This window comes from Coenobita brevimanus, chromosome 40 (assembly GCF_032717465.1).
Source record: "Coenobita brevimanus isolate Jiangsu-jjx chromosome 40, ASM3271746v2, whole genome shotgun sequence".
Taxonomy (NCBI): domain Eukaryota; kingdom Metazoa; phylum Arthropoda; class Malacostraca; order Decapoda; family Coenobitidae; genus Coenobita; species Coenobita brevimanus.
The window spans coordinates 62649516-62674930 of NC_136993.1; the positions used below are offsets into that span (position 1 = coordinate 62649516).

General features: G+C 40.4%; 1 protein-coding gene across 1 annotated transcript in view; it reads right to left on the reverse strand.

The window, feature by feature from the left end:
* Positions 1 to 21742: 21742 nt before the first annotated feature.
* Positions 21743 to 25415, reverse strand: part of LOC145397162 (putative glutamate receptor) — an 85797-nt gene continuing 82124 nt past the window's right edge. Inside the window, exons 7-11 of the mRNA XM_080270358.1 lie at positions 24967 to 25184; positions 24281 to 24461; positions 22557 to 22656; positions 22123 to 22252; positions 21743 to 21814 (exon numbers count right to left, since the gene is read on the reverse strand). Of these exons, the coding sequence (XP_080126484.1) occupies positions 21743 to 21814; positions 22123 to 22252; positions 22557 to 22656; positions 24281 to 24461; positions 24967 to 25184 (701 nt within the window). The remainder of the gene's footprint in view (positions 21815 to 22122; positions 22253 to 22556; positions 22657 to 24280; positions 24462 to 24966; positions 25185 to 25415) is intronic.

Sequence of the window (25415 nt, forward strand, 5' to 3'; positions counted from 1 at the left end):
AGCCCAAATGGAGAAACAAAGAATGAAATCGACTTCATTATAGCAAATAAGAATAACACGATCACAAATGTCACAGTTATCAACAAAGTAAATATCGGAAGTGACCATAGAATGGTGGGTTGCACAGCAAGATTCAATTTCAAAAGTGAAAGAAAGAAGATGATTAAAGATAAACTGATATGCCCAATAAAAGTCAATGAAAACAAAGCAGCCTTTCAGTTCGAAATAAGGACCAGATTTCAGGCGCTAAGTAATGCTGAATGTGACATTGATGAACTGAATGACAGACTAACAAAAGTGCTAAAAGAATCAGCGGAGGTAGCAGGAAAACCTAATACAACCAAAGCCAAGAAGTATTCAGAAGAGACACTTGAGCTTATGAAAAAACGAAAGGAAATGAATGTTAAAACAAAGAAAGATGAAATAGAACGAGCGGAATTAAATAAGCTTAACAAAAGACAAAGAGAAGAAAAAAGAAAGAGAAACATGGATCAGATCAAAGAAACCATCAAAAAAGGATAAAGTCTGAAACAGGTCCGAAGTAAAATGGCACTTGGAAAGCAACAGGTGACATCACTAAAAGACAAAAATGGTGAAACCATTAAATGCAGAGATAAGATGTTGAAGAGAGTTGAAGAATTTTACAAAGAACTGTATGCATCAAAGACAGTAGTACCAACAGCTAACTTTTTAGTTGATACGAGTGAAAGACCTGTGGTAACACCAGACGAAGTAAATAATTCTCTCAAAAATATGAAAAGAGGGAAAGCTTCGGGAGAAGATGGAATAGTAGCAGATTTACTGTTGGACGCAGGAGTAGAAGTACAAACTAGGCTTGCTCACTTATTTACTCAGTGTAGAGAAAGGAAGAAAATTCCCAAAACATGGCGTAATGCAATAATTATTTTCCTTTACAGAAGAGGTGACTCAAAAGACCCTAGTAACTATCGACCTATTAGCTTGCTATCAGTCATTTACAAACTCTTCACTAAAGTCCTTACAGAGTAACTACAAATTTGGAGGAAAACCAACCTCGTGAACAGGCAGGATTCCGAAGCGGGTACTCGACTACTGATCATCTACACACAATGAATCAGCTAACTGAGAAAACTACAGAATACAATAAACCACTGTGCTTAGGTTTTGTTGATTACGAAAAGGCTTCCCACTAAGTGGAGCACATAGCAATTATAAATTCATTGCGAGAACTAGAAGTGAATAAGAACATTGTAAAACTGATCGAAAACATATATAAAGAGGGAACTGCTACAGTTAAATTGCATAAGGACGCAGAGTAAATTAAGATTGAGAAGGGCATGCTTAAGGGAGATACAATTTCACCAAAGTTAATTACAGCATGCCTAGAAAGTATTTTCAGAAAGCTAGACTGGGAAAACAAAGGAGTGAACATAGATGGAGAAAAGCTAAACCATTTAAGATTTGCAGATGACATTGTCCTTATCTCAGAAACAGCAGAAACATTGCAAGAAATGTTAAATGACCTGAACAGAGAAAGTCTCAAAATAGGGCTAAAGATGAACCGGAGTAAAACTAAAGTAATGTTTAATCCTCAAACACCAAAGACCGTCATTAGAATAAGTGGAGAAATTCTTGAAGAAGTCGAGGAATACAATTACCTGGGACAAATACCAAAATTAACGAAAAATAAACATAGAGACAGTATGAAGAGTAGCTTGCCAGTTTGTATGAAACGAAAAGTATATAAGGAATATAATTCCAGCTATGACGTATGGTTGTGAGACCTGGAAACTGACAAAATCGATGGAAAATAAACTGATTCGTTCTCAGAGAGCAGTGAAAAGGTCAATGTTGGGAATATCTTTAAGAGACAGGAAAAGGTCAACTTGGGTGAGAGAGCAGACTAAAGTCAAAGACATTATAGAAGTTATAAAAGAACAGAAATGGAGGTGGGCAGGCCATGTAGCAAGAATAAGGGATAATAGATGGAGCAAGAGGTTGACTGACTGGACACCAATAGATTGTAAGCGTAGCAGAAAAAGGCCAAACAGGAGGTGGAGGGATGAGATAGAGAAATTTGTAGGAAAAACGTGGCAAAGATTGGCTCAGTCAAGGAATTCGTGGAGAAGGCTGGGGCAGGCCTTTGTTCAGCAGTGGACATGTAATGGCTGATGATGATTTCATGATGAAGAGATATATATATATATATATATATATATATATATATATATATATATATATATATATATATATATAATTAGGCAAATTATTGTCCTTAGAAGTATTGTACAAGTACCATCGCACCACTTAGGCCAATTATGGAAGTGTTTCACAACTGCGAGGAGCGAATATATACCAGGATCTCCCCCAGCAGGATAATGTCTGCCAAGACAATACCAAGGAACAACAAGTAGACCAGCTACATGCAAAAATTCCATTTCAAAAAGACCGCCATAATAAAAATGTCTGGCCAAATTGTTTTGCACATGCATTAGAAAAATATTCGGCACCGTTGAGTGCGATGAACTTACACGTTATATAACTGCAGAAGTGTAATGTTCTTCTTATGATCGTGTAGGTATTTCGGAATGCTTGGTCCATACAGTATTTAATAATGTATCACATCACAAGGGTACCGAATAATTGTTTAGAGGGTGTACAGTCAGCACCAAAATCCTGTCTCCCTCCCCCCCCCTCTCTCTCTCTCTCTCTCCACTGACTTTGAAAATCAGCGTGGTGGACCTGCAACAAACGAAACTTTTGACACTGACCTGAGGCCAAATGAAGTCATCAGTGTTAGTGGCTGCCATTTCACCACACTGATTTTCACAGAGCATGGAGGGGAAAGAAAGCAGGGGAGACAACAGGATTTTTTATGCCTGCTACACATGGCGTCTTTGGGTTCAAGGGGCTAAAAGAATGTATACAAATTGTGTTTACTATATTTTATTATTGAAGCTTACATATAAGCTGGGGTTGTAGCTTCTCAATTATTAAAAACAACATCTAGGAAAAGAAGAGGAAGAGGAAGAGGAAGAAGAAGACGATGAGGAAATGACGGTGGAGAAGAAGAAGACGAAGAAAAAAGATGATGAATAAGACTATAGAGAAGGAGAACGATGGAGAAGAGGAAGAAAATGATGAAGAAGAAGACGATGAAGAGAAAAACGATAAAGAAGAAAAAAAAAAGAAGAAAAAGAAGAAGAAGAAGACGATGGCGAAGAAGGCTATGGAAAAGACGATGGAAAAGAAGAAGGGGAAGAAGAAGACAACGACGATGGAGAAGACGATGAAGAATATGATGAAGAAGAAGGCGATGAAGAAGAAGAAGAAGAAGAAGAAAAAATAAAAAGTAGAAGAAGACGATGAAGAAGGGGAAGACAAAGAGGAAGAAGAAGACAGAGAAGAAGAAGACGATGAAAAAGAATATAAAGGATGATGATGATGATCAAGAAGAAGATGAAGAAGAAGAAGAAGAAGTAGAAGAAGGAGATGATAATGATGATGATAATGATGAAGACTAAGAAGAAGAAGAAGACTAAGAAGAAGAAGAAGACTAAGAAGAAGAAGAAGTAGAGGAAGAAGAAGAAGAAGATGATGATGATAATGATGATGATGATAATGATGATCATGATGATGATGAAGAAATCGATGAAGAAGAAGAAGGAGGAGAAGACGAAAAGGAAGACGATGTGTACGTGTGTTTATTTGTGTGTTTGCGTTTATTTGTATATATGATTTATTTATTTGTGTATCTGTGTTTTGTTTGTTTGTTTATTTGTGTTTGTGTTTATGTTTATTTTTCTATGTGTGTTTGTTTGTGTTTTCAGATGTGTGTGTGTGTGTGTGTGTGTGTGTGTGTGTGTGTGTGTGTGTGTGTGTGTGTGTGTGTGTGTTTATTCGTGTGTGTATTTGTGTTTATTTATGTGTAAATGTTTGTGATACTTTGTTTGTGTGTTTAATAACAAAATTATAATTGAAATGGCTAACGGTTAATTGATAAATACATGCAGGCCGGGGCTGAAAATACAGTATACATAGAATATAATTTATAGTTACGAAAAGCTAATTCTTGGAAGTAGAAGTAAGTGTTTGTAGAAAATGAACTAATTAAAAGTGAATTAGGTTGGGTGATATCTGCAGGTAAATTACATACATATAAAAGCTTGGCATTAAGGAAGTTAACTAGTGCTGGGATGGTGCTGTGTTTATAACGGTCCGTTCTGGCGCTGATGGTTACTAGAACATTGCGGTGACGAACGGCTCGGTGGGGACGGGGAGCCTCAGGTGGAAGGATGTGTTTATGGCGTGGGTCAGTGACTAATTTTTTCCAAACTGTTGGCGTTGGTGAGCATGAAGATGTGCGATAGTCAAAAGATTCAGCTGAGAGAGAGCTTCACTGTTGTCGATGAAGTTGAGCCGGGGATGATTCCATTGCTTTTTTTCTGGACTTTTGTGAATCTGTTTCTTTGTGTAACGTTCAGGGACTAGGCCCAGAATGGAGAGGCTAGCTCAGCTTGAGAAAAATGGACGTAGCGTACAGATGTGTAAGGTCCAGTGCAGGGACATCAGATTTCTTCAGCGTGCGCAGCATGTGTAGTCTGTAGGAAGTAACTGCGACGGTTGGATTCATGTGGGTGTCCCTGCAAGGCTTATTATCAGTGAGTTTGAGTGTTTGGGGTGGTGTTGGTGCTATGGCTAGGTCAAAATTCATGACTATTGTATTGTTGCTGTTCATGAGAATGTGGTTGTCACGTGTCCAGCCCTGAAGAGTGTCGAGGTTGTTATGAAGGAGAGAGTAGTCTGGTGCAGTATTATTAATGGCTTTAGTTATGGTGCAGTCGTCGGCGTACTTCCAACGTTGTTGTGTGTCTTGTAGGGCGCCATTGACGAGAATGGGGAAGTACAATGTGTGTGTGTGTGTGTGTGTGTGTGTGTGTGTGTGTGTGTGTGTGTGTGTGTGTGTGTGTGTGTGTGTGTGTGTGTATTTATTTGTGTTTGCATTTATTTTTGTGTATGTTGGTGTTTGTGTGTTGTTTGTGTTTATTTGTTTCTGTTCACCTGTGTGTTTCCTTATGTGAGTTTGTGTTTGTTTAAATGTATGTTAATTTGTGTGTGTATAAATGTGTGTTTTTGTGTATTTGTCTTTGGTGTTTGTTTACTTGTGTCTATTTTGGTGTTTATTTGCGTGAGTTTTTGTTAATTTGTGTGAGTGTTTGTGCTTATTTTTGTGTTTCTCGTTATTAGTCTGTGTGTGTGTGTTTATTTTAGTGTATGGGCGTTTGTGTTTTTGTATTTATTTGTGTTTAAGTGTATATTTGTGTGTGCGCGTTTATTTGTGTTTATTTGTGTGTGCTTATTTCTGTGTGTATATGTGCGCGTTTTTCTTTGTGTTTGCGTTTGTATTTGTTTAATTGTGAATGTATGTTTGTTTTCATTAGCCTTTATGTTTATTTGCGTTTTTTTGTTTTGGTGTGTTTGTGCTTATTTCTGTGTTTGTGTTTTCTTGCGTGTGTTTGTGTTCATGTTTTATTTGCGTGTGTTTGTGTTAGTTTCTGTTTGTGTCTATTTATATGTTTGTGTTTGTGTTGATTTGTGTGTCTGTGTTGATTTGTGTGCGTATATGTTTGTGTTTGCGCTTATTCTGTGTGTGTGTGTGTTTGTCTAGGTTATAATGGTTATAACTGTGCTTGTGTTTCTTTGTTATTCTCTTCCGTCTTATTGTTTGCTCTTGCGGGATGGAGGCCGAAAGCATGAGAAACCACCTTCTTTCTTTTATCTTTCCATCCTACTACGTCACCTCTTTCTTACCCTGCTACAGTCTACGCACAGGAGTAGACTGTAGCACTGGTCGAACAGGGCAGTACTCCCAAGGTGGATGGAAAGCTGATGACAGGGAGAGCTGGAGCTCCCGTTTCATCAGCCCTCAGGACTACTTACTGACCCCTCTTTTGCTGAACTTTTTCCGTGTCTCAGTAACACAGAGTCGGCCAGCATGCTCTCCAAGAATGTTTCTCTAACTGTCAACACCAAACTGCGTGCACAGTATACACTACACCTCCCTTTCAAAAAAAAAAAAAAAAAAAAAAAAAAAAAAAGTAGCATTAGTAAATCCGGTCTCAGAGTCCCATACGCGCGTCTCCCGGTGACGACTCACAGAGATGCCTGGAACCACTGTCTGATTCACTTCTTCATTTCTGCAAGATTCGCTGCCCTTCCTCTAACTTTCTCTCTGTCGAACACCACCTCTCCTCCTCTAAAGCTCACCTTCTCTTCTTTACAGAGACTCAGCTATCTGGGGCAACTGACAGCAAACCCTTTTCTGTTTCCTCCTACTTTCTGTATACTCATTTCAGAGCCAAAGGTGGCTGTTGTGTATACAGTGTATGTATGCAATGAATTATCCTGCTCTTGTATCCCTGAACTTGATTCTTCTGAATTCTCTACTGCCTGGTTTCAGCTTTCTTGTCATTCTCTGACTAAATATATCTGCACTGTTTACTTATCTCCTAATTCCACTGACTATGAAAAATTCTTCAACCATCTTACTTCTACGATGGAACACATTCCATCCATTTCTTCTTTCTCTGAAACCTCCATTCTGGGAGATTTCAATGTTCACCACCTCCTTCGGCTCTCCTCTCATTTCACCGATACACCTGGTGAACAAACCTACATTTTTTCTATCCTTAATGACATAGAGCAGCTCGTACAGCACCCTACACGTATCCCTGACTGCCTTGGAGAGAGCTCCAACATCCTTGACCTCTTCCTTACAACTAATCCTTCTGCTTACACTCTCCGTTGGGTTCCTCCAATCACAACCTCATTACCTTATCCTGTCCTATTGCTCTGGTATGGCCTGTGGACCCTCCAAAGAAACGTCGTCTCTGGCACTTGGGAGCTGCAGACTGGGAGGCCCTCAGGCAGTACTTCTTTGATTTTCCATGGAATGATTATTGCTCCCATGGCCGGGAGCCATCTGGGTGTGCCTTGCGCATTACGAAGGTTATTCTCTTGGGCATGGAAGCATACATTCCCTTCCCATATCCTTTAACTAACCCAAGAAAGCCTTGGTTTAATCACGCTTGTTCTAATGCTGTCCACAACAAGGAGAGAGCCTGTAAAAGGTACCAAAGCCAACCCACCCCTGAATCACATCTTGTTTATGTTTCTGCCCGGAATTGTGCTAAGTCTGTTCTTCGCTCTGCTAAAAATAATTTCATCTGTACTAAATGCTCTGAACACGCCAACTCGAATTCTACCCGCTCTTTCTGCCACCTTGCCAAAAACCTTTCTGACAACTATACCTCATCATCCTTCCCTCCTCTTTTCTGTTCTGATGGCTCTATAGCTATTACTTCAACTAATAAAGCAGATCTCTTCGCTCAGAGTTTCTCCTCCAATTCCACCTTAAACGATTCCAGTGCTGATCCTCCATTCAGACTTCCTCAAGGCTGACATTAAAATTTCTTCAGCTGATGCATTTTCCGTGACACTGCCAGGTGGTCAGTTTTCAATCTCGCGCCCACGTCTCGGATGTTGCACAATTGTGGCAAGGTACCTGGGCACTCCTGCCTACTATTGGTGGCCCTTGGTATTCACAGAGTGACAGCAGCTTTTAATGAAAATGGACAGCAGCCCAATCCATTGCATCATGTCCATCTGGTTGGTCATGAATTGCACTTGTATGCCTCCATGGCACTGACAAGAGTGGACTGTATTCCAGCAAGATTTCGAACACACAGTCATGAATGATCTTCCTCACAGAGATTGTCTGTCTGGTATCCTGGCAGTAGTAGTGATGTGCAATCACAATACACACATCTGTCAAGTGCAAAAAGAATTTTTTATACCACTTGACAGAATGGTGAATTCACTCCACGCTACCATTCTGCTTATTGCTCCTATTAACCAAGCGCATGTTATGATTATAGTCTGTGACTGCATTTGGTTTCCGAATATTGCACGATCTATTTTTTGTGTCAATGAGAGCTCCTGTATACTCAGTTGATATCATGTGCACATCATGCTTGTCTCTCCAATGCAGGGCAAGAAGATCCTTGATTTGCTGCAACTCCAGTCCCTCTGTCTTGGTCAGGGCTGAACATTGGCATGCCATGTCAGTTAGACCACATTGGACCAAAGCACCCAATGTTCCTGGCGAGCGGGTGCAATGCCAGTTCTGGAGATGTGTGCCAATTATCTGTGTAGAGTATGTCGACTCTACCCATATAATCTTCCATAATTTTTTCACAACTGTGCCAGAAATGCTAAGACGATCGTTAAAAGGAATTTCAGTCCTTGCCTCAGTGTATATTATCAACTCTAGGACAATACCCATTTTACAGTCACATAGTACAAATGTCTTTATGCCTAAACGATGTTTCGTTTGGGATGTACCACCTGAAACAATTTTGGCCACAGAATAATATCAGTGACTCATCAATCACAACCTTTTGTAAAGCCCCCAAATAGCATTTTGTCTTGCCTTTGGGATTCTCCAAAATGGGTCTGATAATGCGCAAACTGTTTTTAGGGTCAGTGGTGGTGTTATCCGAGAATGAAAGAAACGAAGGATGTTCTGGTACATCAAATCGAGAAATTCCTTACTCAGGTGTTAAACTGAGTAAGGAAACATTCAGAAAAATTTACTATTCCCTCCCCTCCTGCTTTATCTGCAGCAGTGGAACTGTGACTGATCCTTTCGCAGTTGTAGAGTTGCTTGTTGAGCATTTTGCTAGTGTGTCACACACGGATGCAGATTCGCCTTTGGCTTGCCACAGTTGGCGCTTAGAGATTCGTGGTCTCAGGTTTGCCTCTTGTTGGGGAGTCTTACAATGTCCCCTTTTCTGTTTCTGAACCCCAGACGGCTTTGTCACAGTGCCATGATTCTTCTGCTAGTTGTGATGGTATTCCCTATGCCTTTTCACATCACCTGTCTGATGAGTTCCTTTCACTTTTGCTGTCATTGTTTAATAAGCTCTGGTGTACTGGTGGGTTTCCGGCTTCTTGAGGTGCTGCTCTAGTCATCCCTATCCCAAAGAAAGGTAAGGACCACCTACAGGCTACGAATTATCCACCCATTTTCTGGCTTCTTCTGTGTGTAAGATTCTGAAAAGAAGATGGTGAATGTTAGACTTGTGTGGCTTCTGGAGAAAGGTAACTTCTTATACCCTGTCCATATGTTTTTTATAAAATGTGATCTACCTCTAATTCCCTACTGTGCTAGGAATCTTCTGTCTGTTAGGCTTTCTCCACTAACCAACACCAGTTCACGGTCTTCATCGATCTGAAGAAGGCATACGACATTGCCTGGCTTCATGGCATTTTAATTTTCCTTCACGAGTTTGGTCTTCACAGGCACTTTCCTATTTTCGTTCAGCAGTTTTTATCTAACCGTTTTTTAAAGGTTCGAGTGGGAGGAGTGCTTTCTAATGCGCATGCACTAGAAGATGGAGTACCACAGGGGAGTATCCTTTGTTACTTTCTTTGCTGTGGCCATCAACAGTGTACTTCCTGATGGTTTACAAACTCACTGTATGTAGATGACTTCTCAATTTTCTTCATTTCATCTACAATGTCTCTGACAGAGTGGATGTTGCAGTTGGCTCTTAACCCTTTAACCGCGGGGTTGTTTTTGCCTGACTTGCTTGTCTGGCAGGCATATTCGCGCTCTGACAGACTCTAAAAATATTTGCCAAAAATCAGTTATTAGTCCTAGAATATTATAATTAAATAAGCATATGGCACATACCTTCAGCTTTCTCCTGGGATGTTTGTTGAGCCTTCTTTGAGTACCATAGGACTTGTGGAGACCTCTGAAGTTGTGTACCGAAGTCTCCACTTTACACTTCCCGACAACCTGTAATATGATTACCACAGCCTGATATTATCACTACGTAGAAACACTATTCTACGATTCTCAAATAGTTCGGAATCCATACTCCCCCTCAAAAACGCAGTAAAAACAATGAAAATTACGAGCGCGTATGACCTTCCCACTTAACATCGTTCGCCGCTGGTGTTCTGTCATTTATTATTCATAAAAACACTCACAGTTTATATTTCTATTATTATATAACACTTATATATATCTACAGTCTTTATCCAAAAGTTTCCTTCAGTAATAGGAGTTTATTGTCACTGTAGGCATTCAATTTCTCTTTCAGTAAAATACGTAGCATTCACTTTCTCGTCCTGTATACTAGCGTTGAGAGTGAATCTGTCACTTTCATTTTCACTGTCATAACTCATAGTAGTCATACATGCTAGAGTGAAACTTTCACTTTCATTACTCCTAGTATATATACTCGTATTCTTATATTACTACTCATTTACATTTCTATTTACATTCTCTATTTTATTTACATTATTACCATTTCTATTTTATTTACACTGTGTTATGCAGTCACTTGCAGTAACTTATAAAACTATTTTCCACTGTTCACTTATATTTACATTCATTGCTTTCACTTACTGTTTACACATTATTTACATTTTCACTTGCACTGTTTTACTCACCAGATAGATCGTAGTCACTGTCTATCATATTCATTGACAAATTAGCCAGTTCACGTTCTACAGTCACTTACCCCTTCACTTCTTTCCACACAAGGTTTAGTAGGGGGTAGAGGTCACAGGGCCCTTTGCATGGGGCTAAAAAGCTGCGTTATTGGGCAGGCTCGAATCCGACATGCTTTCACCTTGAAAGACGACAGTAAACTGAATACAGTGTGGTGGCCTGCCTGCCTAGGGGGAGTGCGATGCTGCCAATGGCAGCGGGATGAAAGCTGCTAATATATAGCATTGAAATGATTGGCAGGAAATCTAGACAATACATAATAAATTAGGTAGTTCCAGGTGAATGTAAATATCACTTAGGCTTCTCCATTCCTTTCTTATACATATTTTTATTACGAGAATAGATTATACGGCATATTTCAAGGGGAAATAAGCAGCGAAAATTAGCGAAGGAGTGCATGTGAGGTGTTGTCAGGTGATAATTAGCCAATTCCAGGTGTATGGCACTATCACTTACCTTATTTCTTTCTAGTATATATTATTTGGTATAAGAATAGGGCATAGGGCTTATTTCAATGGATGAAATCAGTGGAAAATTCCAGGGAAGATTTACTTAGCATAGCACGGCCGGGCAGGCAAGAGGAGAGGGTAATGGAGGGGAGGTAGGGAGGGGAGTCAAGAACGGGGAGAAATTACTAAATTGTCAACAATGGATGGGAGTACAGATGAGATTAGGAGTGCTGACTAGTTTTGGACACTGGCAGTACTGATAGATGATACAATCCACCACTTGAAAGCCCGGGCGAATTCAAAATAACAGAATCACAAAAGTGACGCCCCATGGTATGATCCCTTGCTCCCAAGAGTCACGAAAGTGACGCCCCGTGGTATGATCCCTTGCTCCCAAGCATCACAAAAGTGATGCCCCGCGGTTAAGGGGTTAATAGAATTTCTGAGTGGGCTCAGTCTAGTTGCATCCGTTTCTCTTTAAGAAAAAGACAGTGGCTATGCAATTTTGTTGTCTTTGGAGAGGTCACCCAGACACTGACTTGTATTTTTATGGTAGGAGAATATCCTGTGTGGAAGAAATTCTGTTTCTGGGTCTTCATTTTGATAGACAACTAACCTGAGTTCCTCATATTTGTTCTGCAAAGGCAGTTTATATTAAAGCTTTGAGTCTTTTAAAGGTTTTGGCTCTTACCTCTTTAAGTGCTGACCATCAAACCCTCCTCCTCTTGCATAGGTCTCTTATCTTTCTTATACATGAATATGGGTTTGAGAACTGTTCTTCTTCAACAGATGCCCATCTCCGGATCTCCGATTCAGTGCATCGTTGGTGAACGTCTGGCAATCAGGGCATTCAGGTCATCCTCTATTTCGGATGTGTTGGTGGATGTTGATGCCCTCACTTTGGATGTATGTCACCACCCATTGAAAGTAGGTGTTGGTATCATCTTCACTGCATTCTGGACGCAATTTCTTATGTCATCGTCTTCCAGGATTCCCAATCTTCTGTTTATGACACCCGCCCTAGTTTCCCAAAGCCCTTTGCTTACAGGGTCTGGTCTGTTATATTAGCCCTCCCGGTTCCAAAACTGGCAGTTTGTCAACACTGGTTCTCGAGGGTAGGTTTTTGGCTACTTCCTCGTGTGACATTTTGTAGGTCAGTTGTTGGTAAAAAGGACTCGCTTTCCTCTCGGTTGTCCCTCTCTCTCATTTCAGAACATGCCAAAATTCATGACGGCTCTGACCCTATCTATATTGAAAGATGCAAGACTGATAAAGGAGTAGGCTTTGTTTTCTTCCCTTTCTTTAGTAGGGAATGTAGCCTTCCCGATACTGCTACAGTATATACAGTGGAGCTGACTGCACTTTTATATGCTCTCCAAATCATTTTTTACTCCCCCTCCCCAATAGGCTTTTGTGATTTTTAGTGACTCCCATAGTGCTGTCTGCACTAGAGTCTTCTAGTGCATCCCATCCACTGGTTTTATCGCTTTTAGAGTGTTTTTTTTTTTCTCTGCCATCGTGTGGACTTCGGTTGGGTTCTCATGCATGTTGGTGTGATGGGGAATTAGAGAGCAGATACATTAGCTAAATCTGTGTCCCTTACTAACTGTCCGCTTCCCGCTTCTGACATGACACCTTCCTTGAAGTATGCGATTGGTACTTCTTGGCAGAGACAGTGGGATGGTGTTGCTCAAAATAAGTTAAAAGAAATTTCTGAGACTGGTTGTGCCGAGATTTCTCCCCTCAACGCCTCGGCGATTGGAGGTGGCTTTTGCCATGCTTTGCGTTGGGCACTCTTGGCTTACGCATGGTTTCCTGATGTGTACTGGGAACCATATTGTGATGATGGCCCTGTTCCCCTCACTGTCTGTCATTTTCTAGTTGAGTGTCCAAGACTAGGGGGGACCTACTTCAGAGATTACGCCATCGGCATAAGGGGGCGGATGGTGCCTACTGTCTGTCCTCGGTGCTTGGGGGTGTCTACAGCAATTTTACTGATGTTTTCAGTTTTCTTCAGGAGGCAGGTTTCCTTCCACTTTAAGAGGTAACTGATATTTTATGAACTAGTCTTTAGTCATTTTAAGTATTTTATTTCTACAAAGAGTATTAACTTTATTATGAGTTTGCATTTTTTTGTTTTTTGGTGCCCTCTTTTACTTTGTTGTCCGGTGACATATGGTCCGGGCAGTTGCGCTGTCAGTTCTCTACTATAGTTAATAATCAATAATTCATTCAATTTGGTTAAGTGTCTCAGACTTGGTTCAGGCTAGGTAAAACATGAGTGCACTGAAGCAACTGATATGGGAAGTCTTAATAAGAAGGTAAAAGGTTAAGGCATGGTGTGCGCCTAAGAAAACTAAGGTAAACATATAATACTATGTACACAATACAGTTTTTTTTAGATACAGTTATATACACTGCAATTATCAGGCAAGGAAGCGAACAGAATTCGAAGGGTTCGAACGAATCACCCTTTCGTTTTGAAGTTCGGCTAATGGATGATCGTGCAAGAAAGTGTTAATTTCTAAACGGTTACTACCGTGATAGGTGCGTAACGTTAATATAAATAAATTAAAATACGAATAATTTAATGTTCATTTTATTAAATCCTCCATTCCTTCACTCTGACACACCCTTCCCGTCCCTTCTCCTTAGCCTACCCTTGCACACATTTTGCTAGATGAAAACACCCCGTCATCTGCACACACGGACTCTCTCTCTCTCTCTCTCTCTCTCTCTCTCCGTATACAGACATCTCCTCAAACCTGCATGCTTCCTGACCCCTTTCCTCTGTCACACACAATATACTGATACCCATTATGCTCTCCTCTTTATTTTAGTTAAATTCCTATTCTCTCTCCACAACCTGTCCTTTGTCCGCATAATATTTTTCCTCTTTACCCTCTCCTCCCTTGACATACAATCGTGCTGTTCACTCTGCCACATGCATCCTCACACTCTTATTACCTACACTTTCGTCTCACACATATATATATATATATATATATATATATATATATATATATATATATATATATATATATATATATATATATATATATATATATATATATATATATATATATATATATATATATATATACATATATCAAGAACTCATTCTCATGGGCTTTTTGGTTTTCACACCAATATTTAACACAAAACTTCGTTGTATTTTAGTGAAAATATAAACTTATTACATCAGCGCTTGGGATTTGAGAGTGGTTTCTATGTTCTGTTCGATATGATGTGCCTGCCTGGTTGTCTGTCTGTGAACAAAATAGAGTGTATCTGATTTTAACAAAACTTAGCTTAACCTGCCGCGTCCCGTTGACATGAATTAACGTCCACACGTTTTGTCACTGCCAATCCCGTTGACATACATAAATGCAAATCAATTGCAAGGTCTCTAATTTGCACAATTTTCAATTTTCGCAAGTGATTTTTGGTACGTATACACGGGACACCTTCCTCTACAAGATGCCAGGCAGGGACAATGCCTTACCCAGCATTACCTCCCCCTCCCTGCATGCCATTGTTTTGGCAATTCACCTGTTATCAGTGACCTGGCCAGTAAAGACATGTCGTGCCACAGTATGAAATTCAGGGCCAGAGTGATTCCCCAATCGATGACAATGTGGAGGACAAACTTTACATAGCATTAGAGGAAGAAACAGTCAGAAAATGATGATCAGGTAATGTCGCCAAAAAAGGTCAGGTATGTTGATGTGTTTGGTGAGTGAAACAATGCTTATATTGCCTATATTACTGTGTGAAAACCAATATACTCTCATATTACATATAACTTCGTACCAAATAAATAAATACCGTTTATGAGTGCTGTGGAATGGTTACCCTCCCAGAGAACTCGTTTTCTTTGGAGAAAGCCTAATAGAAAACACAATAAGGTAAGGAGGTACTGCTACCTGTATCGTATTTTAAAGCAGGTGAGCAATTTCTCTATGATATTTCGATGTTTCTCACCAAAAGCGGAGGTTTGAGCCAAAAAAAAAAAAAATCAAAAATGGTCGGGATTGGGGGGAGTCAGTGGTGGAAAAGTGGTCGGGACGTGGCGGGTTAAGGGTTGAGGGCTAGCCCAGGGGTTGACATTACTTTATGAAAACTATATAAATGTCACAGGATTAGATTAAAGTGCGAAGGTCAGCCCAAATAGCCTTTTTTTTATGATTAAAACCAAACTTGTGGAAGGATTAAACGTATGATAAGAAAGAAGGGATTCGATCTGAGAACAATCTAAAGTCATGGTCACAGGGCAAGGTCAGACTTTGACCCACATGTATGTGTGTGAAGACAATAATTGCCACAGTCCTTTATGCAATCTGGACCAAACTTTAGTGGACATTTGTGCCGGAGGGGGTTGGTGATAGCCAATACCCTCTTGAGGCACAAAATAATCCACAGGCATACATGGCAAGTGATGAGAAGGGTGGGTGGTGAACTGAATGAAAGGAAGACAATGATTGATTGTGTGTGTGTGGATGAAGGGATGCAAAGGTGTGTAATGGATACAAGAGCATATAGAGGTTGGGGGAGTGGACAGAATTAAGGTCTAAATAAAATGGAGAAATAGAAGAAGGGAAGGAAGAGAGGAAGGAGTAGGTGCAAGGAGAGTGGAAAGGTTACAAGAGGATGAGAAAAAGGCAGAATATAAGAGAGAAGTGGAGAATCGATTGGATAAATATGGATTGGAGCAGATGGAGGACGTGGAAGGTGTGTGCAAGATATTTACAGAAGAAATATGTGCAGCATGTGAGGTGCTGTGTGGGGGTGAGGAGAAGACGAAAGGAGGTGCAAGGAACAGCATGGTGGAATGAAGAGGTGAGACAGGTTGTGACATAAAAGAAGAAAGCATATAGTGAGTAGATGAGAAATATGGGTGTGGAAGAAGTTAAGAGACGGAGGAATGAGTTATATGTAGAGAGGAAGAGAGAGGTGAAAAGATTAGTGAGGGTAAAAGAAGGGTGGATGAGGAATTTGGAAGGAATTTGTATATTATGTGGAGGGACTGTAGGAAAATATTCTGGAGGTAAAGACTGTAGCACCAGTCGAGCAGGGCAGTACTCCCGAGGTGGATGGAAAGCTGACGACAGGGAGTGCTGGAGCTCCCGTTTCATCAGCCCTCAAGACTAGTTCCTGACCATCCCCCTTTGCTGAACTTTTTCAGTGTCTCAGTTACACAGAGAGTAGGCCAGCATGCTCTCCAGTACAAATTTCTCTATCTACACCAAACTACATGCACAGTACACACTACACTTCCTATTCAAAATTCAACAAAAATGTCATCTCTTAACCAAGCCTCGGAGTCCCCAGGGGGGGGGGGGACCATAAATGCCCCCACCATACGCCCCTCTCCCGGTGATGACCCGAGGTGCCTGGAACCACTGTCTGACTTATTCTTCATTTCTGCAACATTCGCGGCCTTTCCTGTAACTTTCACTCTGTTGAGCACCACCGCTCCTCCTCTAAACTTCACCTTCTTTTTCTAACGGAGACTCAGCTGTCTGAGGCAACTTACAGCAAACCCTTTTCTGTATCCTCATACTTTCTCTATACTCATTTCAAAGCCGAAGGTGGCTGTTGTGTAGATATACGCAACGACTTATCTTGCTCTCGTTTTCCTGAACTCGATTCTTCTGAATTCTCTACATTCTGGATTCGGCTTTCCTGTCATTCTCTGACTAAATATATCTGTGCTGTTTACTTATCCACTCATTCTGCTGACTATCAAAAATTCTTCGACTATCTTACTTCTATGATGGAACACATTCTATCCATTTCTCCTTTCTCTGAAATCTCCATTCTAGGAGATTTCAATGTTCACCACCACCTTTGGCTCTCCTCTCCTTTCACGGATGCACCTGGTGAACAAGCCTACATCTTTTCTATCCTTAATGATCTAGAGCAGCTTGTACAACACCCTACCCATATCCCTGACCGCCTTGGAGAGAGCTCCAACATACTTGACCTATTCCTCACAACTAATCCTTCTGCTTACTCTGTTAATCTTTTCTCTCCGTTGGGCTCCTCCGATCACAACCATATTACCTTAACTTGTCCTATCACTCTGGTACGGCCTGTGGACCCTCCAGGGAAACGTCGTCTGTGGCATTTTGGAGCCGCAGACTGGGAGGCCCTCAGGCAGTACTTCTTTGATTTTCCCTGGAATGACTATTGCTTCCATGGCCGGGAGCCATCTGAGTGTGCCTTGCGCATTACGGAGGTTATTCTCTCGGGCATGGAAGCATACATTCCTTTCTCATATCCTTTGACTAACGCAAGAAATCCTTGGTTTAATCACGCTTGTTCTAATGCTGTCCGCAACAAGGAGAGGGCCTGCAAAAGGTACCGGAGCCAACCCACCCCTGAATCACATCATCTTTATGTTTCTGCCCGGAATCGTGCTAAGTCTGTTCTTCGCTCTACTAAAAATAATTTCATCCATACTAAATGCTCTCAACTCTCAAACTCGAATTCTTCCCACTCATTCTGGCACCTTGCCAAAAATCTTTCTAACAACTTCACCTCATCATCCTTCCCTCCTCTTTTCTACTCTGATGGTTATGTAGCTATTTCTTCTACTGATAAAGCAGATCTCTTTGCACAGACTTTCTCCTCCAATTCCACCTTAGACGATTCCGGTGCTGTTCCTCCATCACTTCCCCCCTCTGACTTCCTCATGGCTGACATTAAAATTTCTTCAGTTGATGTATTTTCTGCCATCACTGGCCTCAGTACTAACAAGGCATATGGGCCTGATGGGGTCCCTCTTGTTGTTCTCAAGAACTGTGCTTCTGTGCTTACACCCTACCTAGGCAAACTCTTTCGCCTTTGTCTGTCAACTTGTACCTTTCCTTCTTGCTGGAAGTTTGCTCTCATTCAGCCAATCCCAAAGAAGGGTGACCATTCCCAACCCTCCAACTATCGTCCATTTGCTTTAACGTCCTGTATTTCAAAAGTTTTCGAGTGAATTCTCAATAGAAAAATTTTAAGGCTCTTTCCTATCACAACCTTCTTTCCAATCGTCAGTACGGGTTCCGTCAGGGACGCTCCACTGGCGATCTTCACACCTACCTTTCAGACTCCTGGTCATCCTCCTTTCCGTACGTTGGCGAAAGCTTTGCCATTGCACTTGACATCTCAAAGGCTTTCGATCGAGTCTGACATAAATCTTTAATTTCCAAACTGCCCTCCTATGGTTTCTATCCTTCTATCTGTCCCTTCATCGCTAGCTTCCTTTCTGGTCGTTCTATAGCCGCTGTTGTAGACGGCCATCGTTCTTCTCCTAGATCTATCAACAGTGGTGTTCCTCAGGGCTCTGTCCTATCACCAACTCTCTTCCTTTTATTCATCAATGATCTTCTAAGCTGTACATCTAACCCTATCCACTCATACGCTGATGACTCCACCCTTCACCTTTCCATTCGGTTCCCGCAACGCCCATCTCAACAGTTACTTCAACAAACAAGGGATGAGGCTATGGCACACCTAATGTCTGACTTGGCTCGTATCTCTGACTGGGGTAAAAATAATATGGTTGTTTTTAATGCATCTAAGACTCAGTTCTTACACTTATCAACCCGACAAAATCTTCCACAGATATACCCACTAATGTTTAATAATATTCAGCTTAATCCTGCATCATCCTTGAACATGCTTGGGGTTTCATTTACTCGGGACTTATCTTGGAAAGATCATATTACATCTCTTGTAAAATCTGCTTCCAAGAGATTGGGTGTGCTAAGCCGACTTCGCTCTTTCTTTACCCCTGCACAATTGTTGACTCTATACAGGGGTTTTATCCGCCCCTGTGTGGATTACAACTCTCATGTGTGGAGAGGCTCCCCACATACAGCTCTTCTCAATAGGGTGGAGTCAAAGGCTTTTCGTCTCATTAACTCTTCTCCTCTTACTGACTCCCTTCAACCTCTGTCTCTTCACCGCACTGTTGCATCTTTATCTCTTTTCTATTGCTACTTTAATGGTCATGAACTGTCTGCTTGCATTCCTCCACCTCTACAACGGGCGCGTAGCACCCGTCTGGCAGGAAACTCTCATCCTTTTTCTGTCCAACTCTCTAATGCAAGAGTTAACCGTTACTGCCAGTCTTTCATTTATATAACAGGTCAGCTCTGGAACTGTCTCCCTCTGTCTGTATTTCCTGCTGGCTATGATCTCCAGTCTTTCAAACGCAGTGTGTCCAGGCATCTCAAAATGATTGGATCTTGAATTTGGCTCTCTATTGTATTTTGTTTTTCTCTTGGAGGAAACTGTTACTGCGGGCTCATGGCCTTTGGTTCCTTCTTCCACCATAAAAACAAGACAGGGTGGCAGTCATGTTAGTCGGGGAGTGAAGGATAAAAACGGTAGATTATTAGTGGAGAAGAGAGAAAAAGTGAGCAGATGGAAAGAACACTTTAATGAATCATTGAACATAGTGAATGAAAGTAATGCGAATTTTAGTGGTTGGGGAATGGCCGGGAGAAGGAGGGAGGTGTGTGGACAGGAAGAAATCGGTAGAATGGATGTTGTACAGTACAAGCAATGAAGAAAGTCAAAATGGGGAAACCCAAGGAATTGATGGAGTGTGTGGTGAAATGCTGAAGCATGGGGGAGATATAGTAGTAGAATGGATGTGGAAGGTATGCAGGTTGGCCTGGGTGGAAGGTAGAGTCCCGGAGGATTGGAAGTCAGGTATAATTATTCACTTGTACAGAGGAAAACCAATCCTGTTCCGAGGCTTCTTGTTCGTATTTATAGTTAGTTGTTTACCAAGGAGGGGCACTAACCCTCTGCCAACCCATTTGCTGTCATGTAGGGAACACGTATCGGTTGGTTATAAAGTTACCACCCAGCGCTGTCAATGATTTCCTGGTTTACAGGAAATCATTTGGCTTGCCAATCGATGTAGAGCTACCCTAAAGACAGGGTACCACTACACTAAGTGGGTGGATGATGGGCGCCCCCACCCACCACAATTACCAGTATGTATAATGATTAACCTAACTCATGTATGACTTAAAGATATATTGAATAGCCTAGGAAAACAGTGGGATCAAGCTGTGTGCAGGTGTTTGTTTTGCAATGTTTACTGAATATACAAAAAAATTAAATCTTTGTTAGACTTCTTTATGAACAAACTGATGCTTGATGAGAGGCTTATATTTGGAGTAACTCTTTCTGTTTGAAGAATTCATCATGCTAAGACTCGTTGCCTAAATATCTATTCCATAACTTGACGACTGCTGTAAAATATCCTCTTTGGTAGTCCGAGTAGAGTTTATTACAAATGTTCGTATTTGAGTGTGTGTGTGTGTGTGTGTGTGTGTGTGTGTGTGTGTGTGTGTGTGTGTGTGTGTGTGTGTGTGTGTGTGTGTGTGTGTGTGTGTGTGTGTGTGTGTGTGTGTGTGTGTGTGTGTGTGTGTGTGTGTGTGTGTTTCAACATTGTGAACCTATTATTCAGAAAAAAATAACAGGATATACAATTAATCAATGCAAGAAAACATACAAAATCAATGAAAACATACAAAAGTAGTTACAGTATAATTTTAGTTTTCTCCAGAGCAAAACAAGTAAGGGTTACAGAGTGTTTGAGCTTTCAGTATGCGATTACCTTTCCCAGTTTATTCTTTCCTTCTCCAGACGTTTTCATGCAGCATAGCAAAGTCATTCCTTGCTGGAGAGGAAAACTCTTCGAGTTTATTAGGAAATACAGTGACATGACGATTTTTTCCATTGTATCCTTTGTCTATGTCAGGAAAATGAAGGATGAGAGACACACTAGAAGACAGTATGTGAGTAAGGTGCTTTGGGAGAGGAGGAGGGGAGATTGGGGATGAGATGGAGGAATGGAGTTTAATGATACATGAGAGAGAGGGAGGCCAGCCGGATAGTAGAAGACAGGGAGGCTTGGAGGTGATTTGTTTGTGGTCACCCCTTACTGGATTGAGGAGTCTGGCAATTGATGGGCAGATAGATAGATGGATAGAAAGACATAGATATATAGATCGTTGCTCTGTCGAGTCTGTTTTGTAAAGTTTGAGACAGTTGTCGTGTGGAAGGGATTGCAAAGAATCTCAAGTATCCTTTTGTTTATTAAGGAATCTTTTATTAAATGTTTGTCATTTTTATACGATTTTATTTAGCTTCAGTTATACATCATTTCGTGTACTAATTTCAATCAGGTGACATTTTATTCTCTTTTATTCCTGCCATCACTAGACGATTTAATTCAGCTTCGGGGAGACGTGCCAAAGATAAAGTGGTAAATGATGGTCAAATGTAACCCACTTCATTTTGAGAAGTTTGTTGTAAGGTGAATAAATTGTGTGCACTAAGATGAAATATAAATTGGTTAAATACGTTGCTATCTTTCCTAATTTGCCTTTGCCATTTCAAGACTGTTTCCTTCAGCTAGGAAGAGTTTCAGAATGTAACCAGTCCAACTCAAGATAATCCTCCTCTTTCAGTAAAAGTGTTTTAATAGCAACAATGAAATAAAAATTGTGCTTGAGTTGAAGAAATTGAAGTTTTTTTCTTTTTTTCTTATAAACTCGACCTCGCAACTTTAAAAATTTAGTCTGCAAAATTTCTAGTACACAACTTGGTCAGTAGCTTGCAGTGTGGAACCCCAAACGCCGGTGGTTAACTGATTCGATTCTGCCACACCAACAGCCTCACATCCTTCATCACAGACACATTACTGGAGGTGTTAGTAGACGAGCTCGAAGCAGAACACGTGAAGACTAATTGCCAGGCCAGCCACGTAAGCCACCAGTGTTCCCTGCAATGTGAGAGAATATACTTTTATGAAACTGCATCATATTTAGTACATGTATTACCGGTGTTCCCTGGAATGTGAGAGAAAATACCTATAGAAAACTGAATATTTAGTACATGTATTACCAGTTCAATTAATACTATATATATATATATATATATATATATATATATATATATATATATATATATATATATATACAGAGAGAGAGAGAGGCACATGGATGGATGGATAGATGGATGGAATGACAAATAGACAGATGGATTGATGAGTAGAAAGTATGGCTCATGAAGGCACTGTGAGGAAGTTACCCATATATTGGAGAGGCTGAGTGAGGATCTGACGGCCATGGTTGTGGGTGGGTTGAGGCAGGTGGTCATGTTGGGGGTGTAGCTGTTGATCCAGTGGTCGTAGATACCTGCTTCTCTCACTGTTATGATCCTGCAAACATGTGATTATGAATGTGTTACCATAAACTTTGCACCTTAACTTGGCCCATATTTTTGTCCTTTTGCAGCTTTCTTCACATAACTACTCCTTCATGACCAGCACATTTCGAGTGATATGCAACTCTTACAAGACCGTAGTCAAAATAAAAGTTAAGGTAAAAACAGACTAGCTAACTGATAATCATTTCATCCAAATAAACTTTTTAAATATTAATCTTGATAAAGCCAAATGATCTTAATCACCTCAGGAGTAACTTAGAAGATCCAACAGATAAAACTGATGTATGACAGCTGACCTGCGGCTGATAGCGTTGATTAGTGGGCTGCCCTTGGGCCCTATCATGGCAAGCATCGAGGTTAGGAACTCCTCACGTGCTAGATAGAAGTTACACTTTCCTGTTGACACCAAGAAAATAGTTAAATATAACCAAAATTAGTGCCATGAGTACACAATATGATCTTTCCGGTAAATGTGTCAGCGATCCTGTGATATATGAAATATATTATCGTGAAATACTGGATGATAAAAAATGTAATCTTGGTCAACAAAATAAAAGCTGAACTGTCTCTGAAACTATCAAACATTGTCTCGGAATAATGCTGACTAAAGTTCTTTTATTTTGAGGTCTATTTTCCTAATCGTACATAGCAAAAGATCACAAGTACATTTCCAGGTCAAGGTCAACCTGAAAATTGTCTAACGTCTCACGGGAGGGTTGTGAGTAACTGCAACTACATGTTAACACTTTCTGTACTTTCTCCCTTATTTTGTGATCAATCTCTACCATTCGGGCATTATTTTGTTCAGGATTTCCAGGAGAACAAAAAGACAGGAAGCTTGTTCTCTTATAACACTATATTCATGATGTAAAATTAGAAATTCTGAAGTATGAAAACAACCAACATAATTATGCAATTACGGCAGAAAACACTGAACTTATCAAAAAAAAAAAAAAACCTTCCTAACAAAATATACAGCATAACATGCTGATCAAAATGCTTTTTTACTGATGAACATCCGTCAAGAAATATGCAAGAAAGTACTGATAATGCTTTGCCCTACAGCCAGATTACAGGTACTACAGTCTCGTCTTGGAAGCTTTGGTAATCCTCAGCACACAGTCTTATATTCACCAAAATATCCATATAAATGATCTCCAAGCTAAATTTTACCCTATCGGCACTAAATCAGGTGACTCGCTTGCAAGTTTGTTCACACAGTCTTCACCGATTCACACGTCAAGGAAAAGTCATAGAGGTAACTAAAAGAAAAGTATTTGAAGCAAGAGACCAATATCATTTCATTTTCTTCTCGATCGAGTACGGCTCGACACTCGCCTCCAATGACTCAGTTAAGAAAGGGGCCAGAACACCTGCTTATAACTGAAATACGACTGTAATATATATATATATATATATATATATATATATATATATATATATATATATATATATATATATATATATATATATATATATATATATATATATATATATATATATATATATATATATACGAAGCAGTCACAAACGAAACATTTAGGCACAAACAAACGATATCAAAATTTGTATCAAAAATTCGCTCACAGCCTCCCATTATTGTGGGGTCCATTTTCTTAATCGTAAATGACAAAGGAATAGAAGTATATATCCATGTCAAGGTCAACCTGAAAGTTGTCTGACGTCTCACAACATATAATAAAAGGAAAATGTGAAGGTTTTATCCTACAGAAAGTAAGTAAAGTAAGATGAACTTTTTTGTCAATTGTTCTATATACTGTTGAGCCATGTTTTGCATTTTAGGTGAGTCCCTAGTTCATTGTGTGGGTGTTCTGATGTACATGACACTCCCACCACCTCTCATAGATATATTAGTGTAAGGACAAATTAATGATGCATACACACACACACACACACACACACACACACACACACACACACACACACACACACACACACACACACACACACACACACACACACACAATCTCTCTCTCTCTCTCTCTCTCTCTCAACCCACCTGTCAGTGTAAAGTCGTGTGCCATCATCGTCTTGGTCACCTCTTCCACGTTTATTAGGGTGTGGTCCCCCCTCCTCACTTTGACATCCAGGATCTTCATCAGCTCAAGGGAGTCGAAGGTTTGAAATCTACCTTCCTTCTGCAGATTATTTATATCGCGGAAAACGCCACTCTCAGCTGTCTGAAAATAGCAAAATGACTGTCTGAAAGGCTGTATTTATAAAGCCAACCAATACTAGGCAAGAACTGGACATATTTCAATGTGAAGTGCTTGCTCATCTGGAAGTAACGGAATGAATGTTTTAAGGTGCGATTTATGTAGCCTTTCTACAATTACACCAGGACCCGACATAGTGTGACATAAATTCCTAGTCAGTGTATGTTTATATTAAAACTGGAAGAATAATCCTCATAATTTGTTTGCGTTGTTGGCATATGGCTTCTCTTTGTCCCCGTCAGTAAGTCTGGTATTGAGAAACAGCTTGCCCAGAATATGACTTACTGTTACGGAGTATGTTTAATTTCCTGTGTTTATCTTGGCCTGCATGACCAGACAATTTATCTCAGAATATGACCGAGTCTGACCTTAGTCGCAGTAGGTCTGTTGACTGAGAAAGTCAAGAAATACATCAATCCCCAATGATGTTATGTGCTACTATACAAGCCTTCATGGGGTAAATACTAACCTCAATAGTGTAACCCGTACTAGTTCCCTTCTGCACCAAAAATGTAAAAGGATTATCGACCACGTCCCTGAGAGACTGTATGGGCATTGGGATGTATCTGACGGCCAGGAGGGACACCAGGTTGCCTGCATAGCTACGTGTCAGCACCACAGTTGTCAACATCCACACACCCAACACCACACGCTCCCATACCCACCATGTCCTGACAGGACTGACATCTGAAATAAACACATGTATTTATTCTAAATTTAGGTATCACTGAGTTATTACTTCACTCTGGTAGTTCTCATTTGGTATCGTGTTTCCTTACTATTTTGTAATCATACTTATTAGGATTTTTTTTTTTGCCCCATATATACATTAAAATACTGTTTTGCTCTTATGTATATTCCTACATGGCCTTCAGCAAGAACATTCCAGAGAATGCTAGGGTTTGTCTTGAATGATAA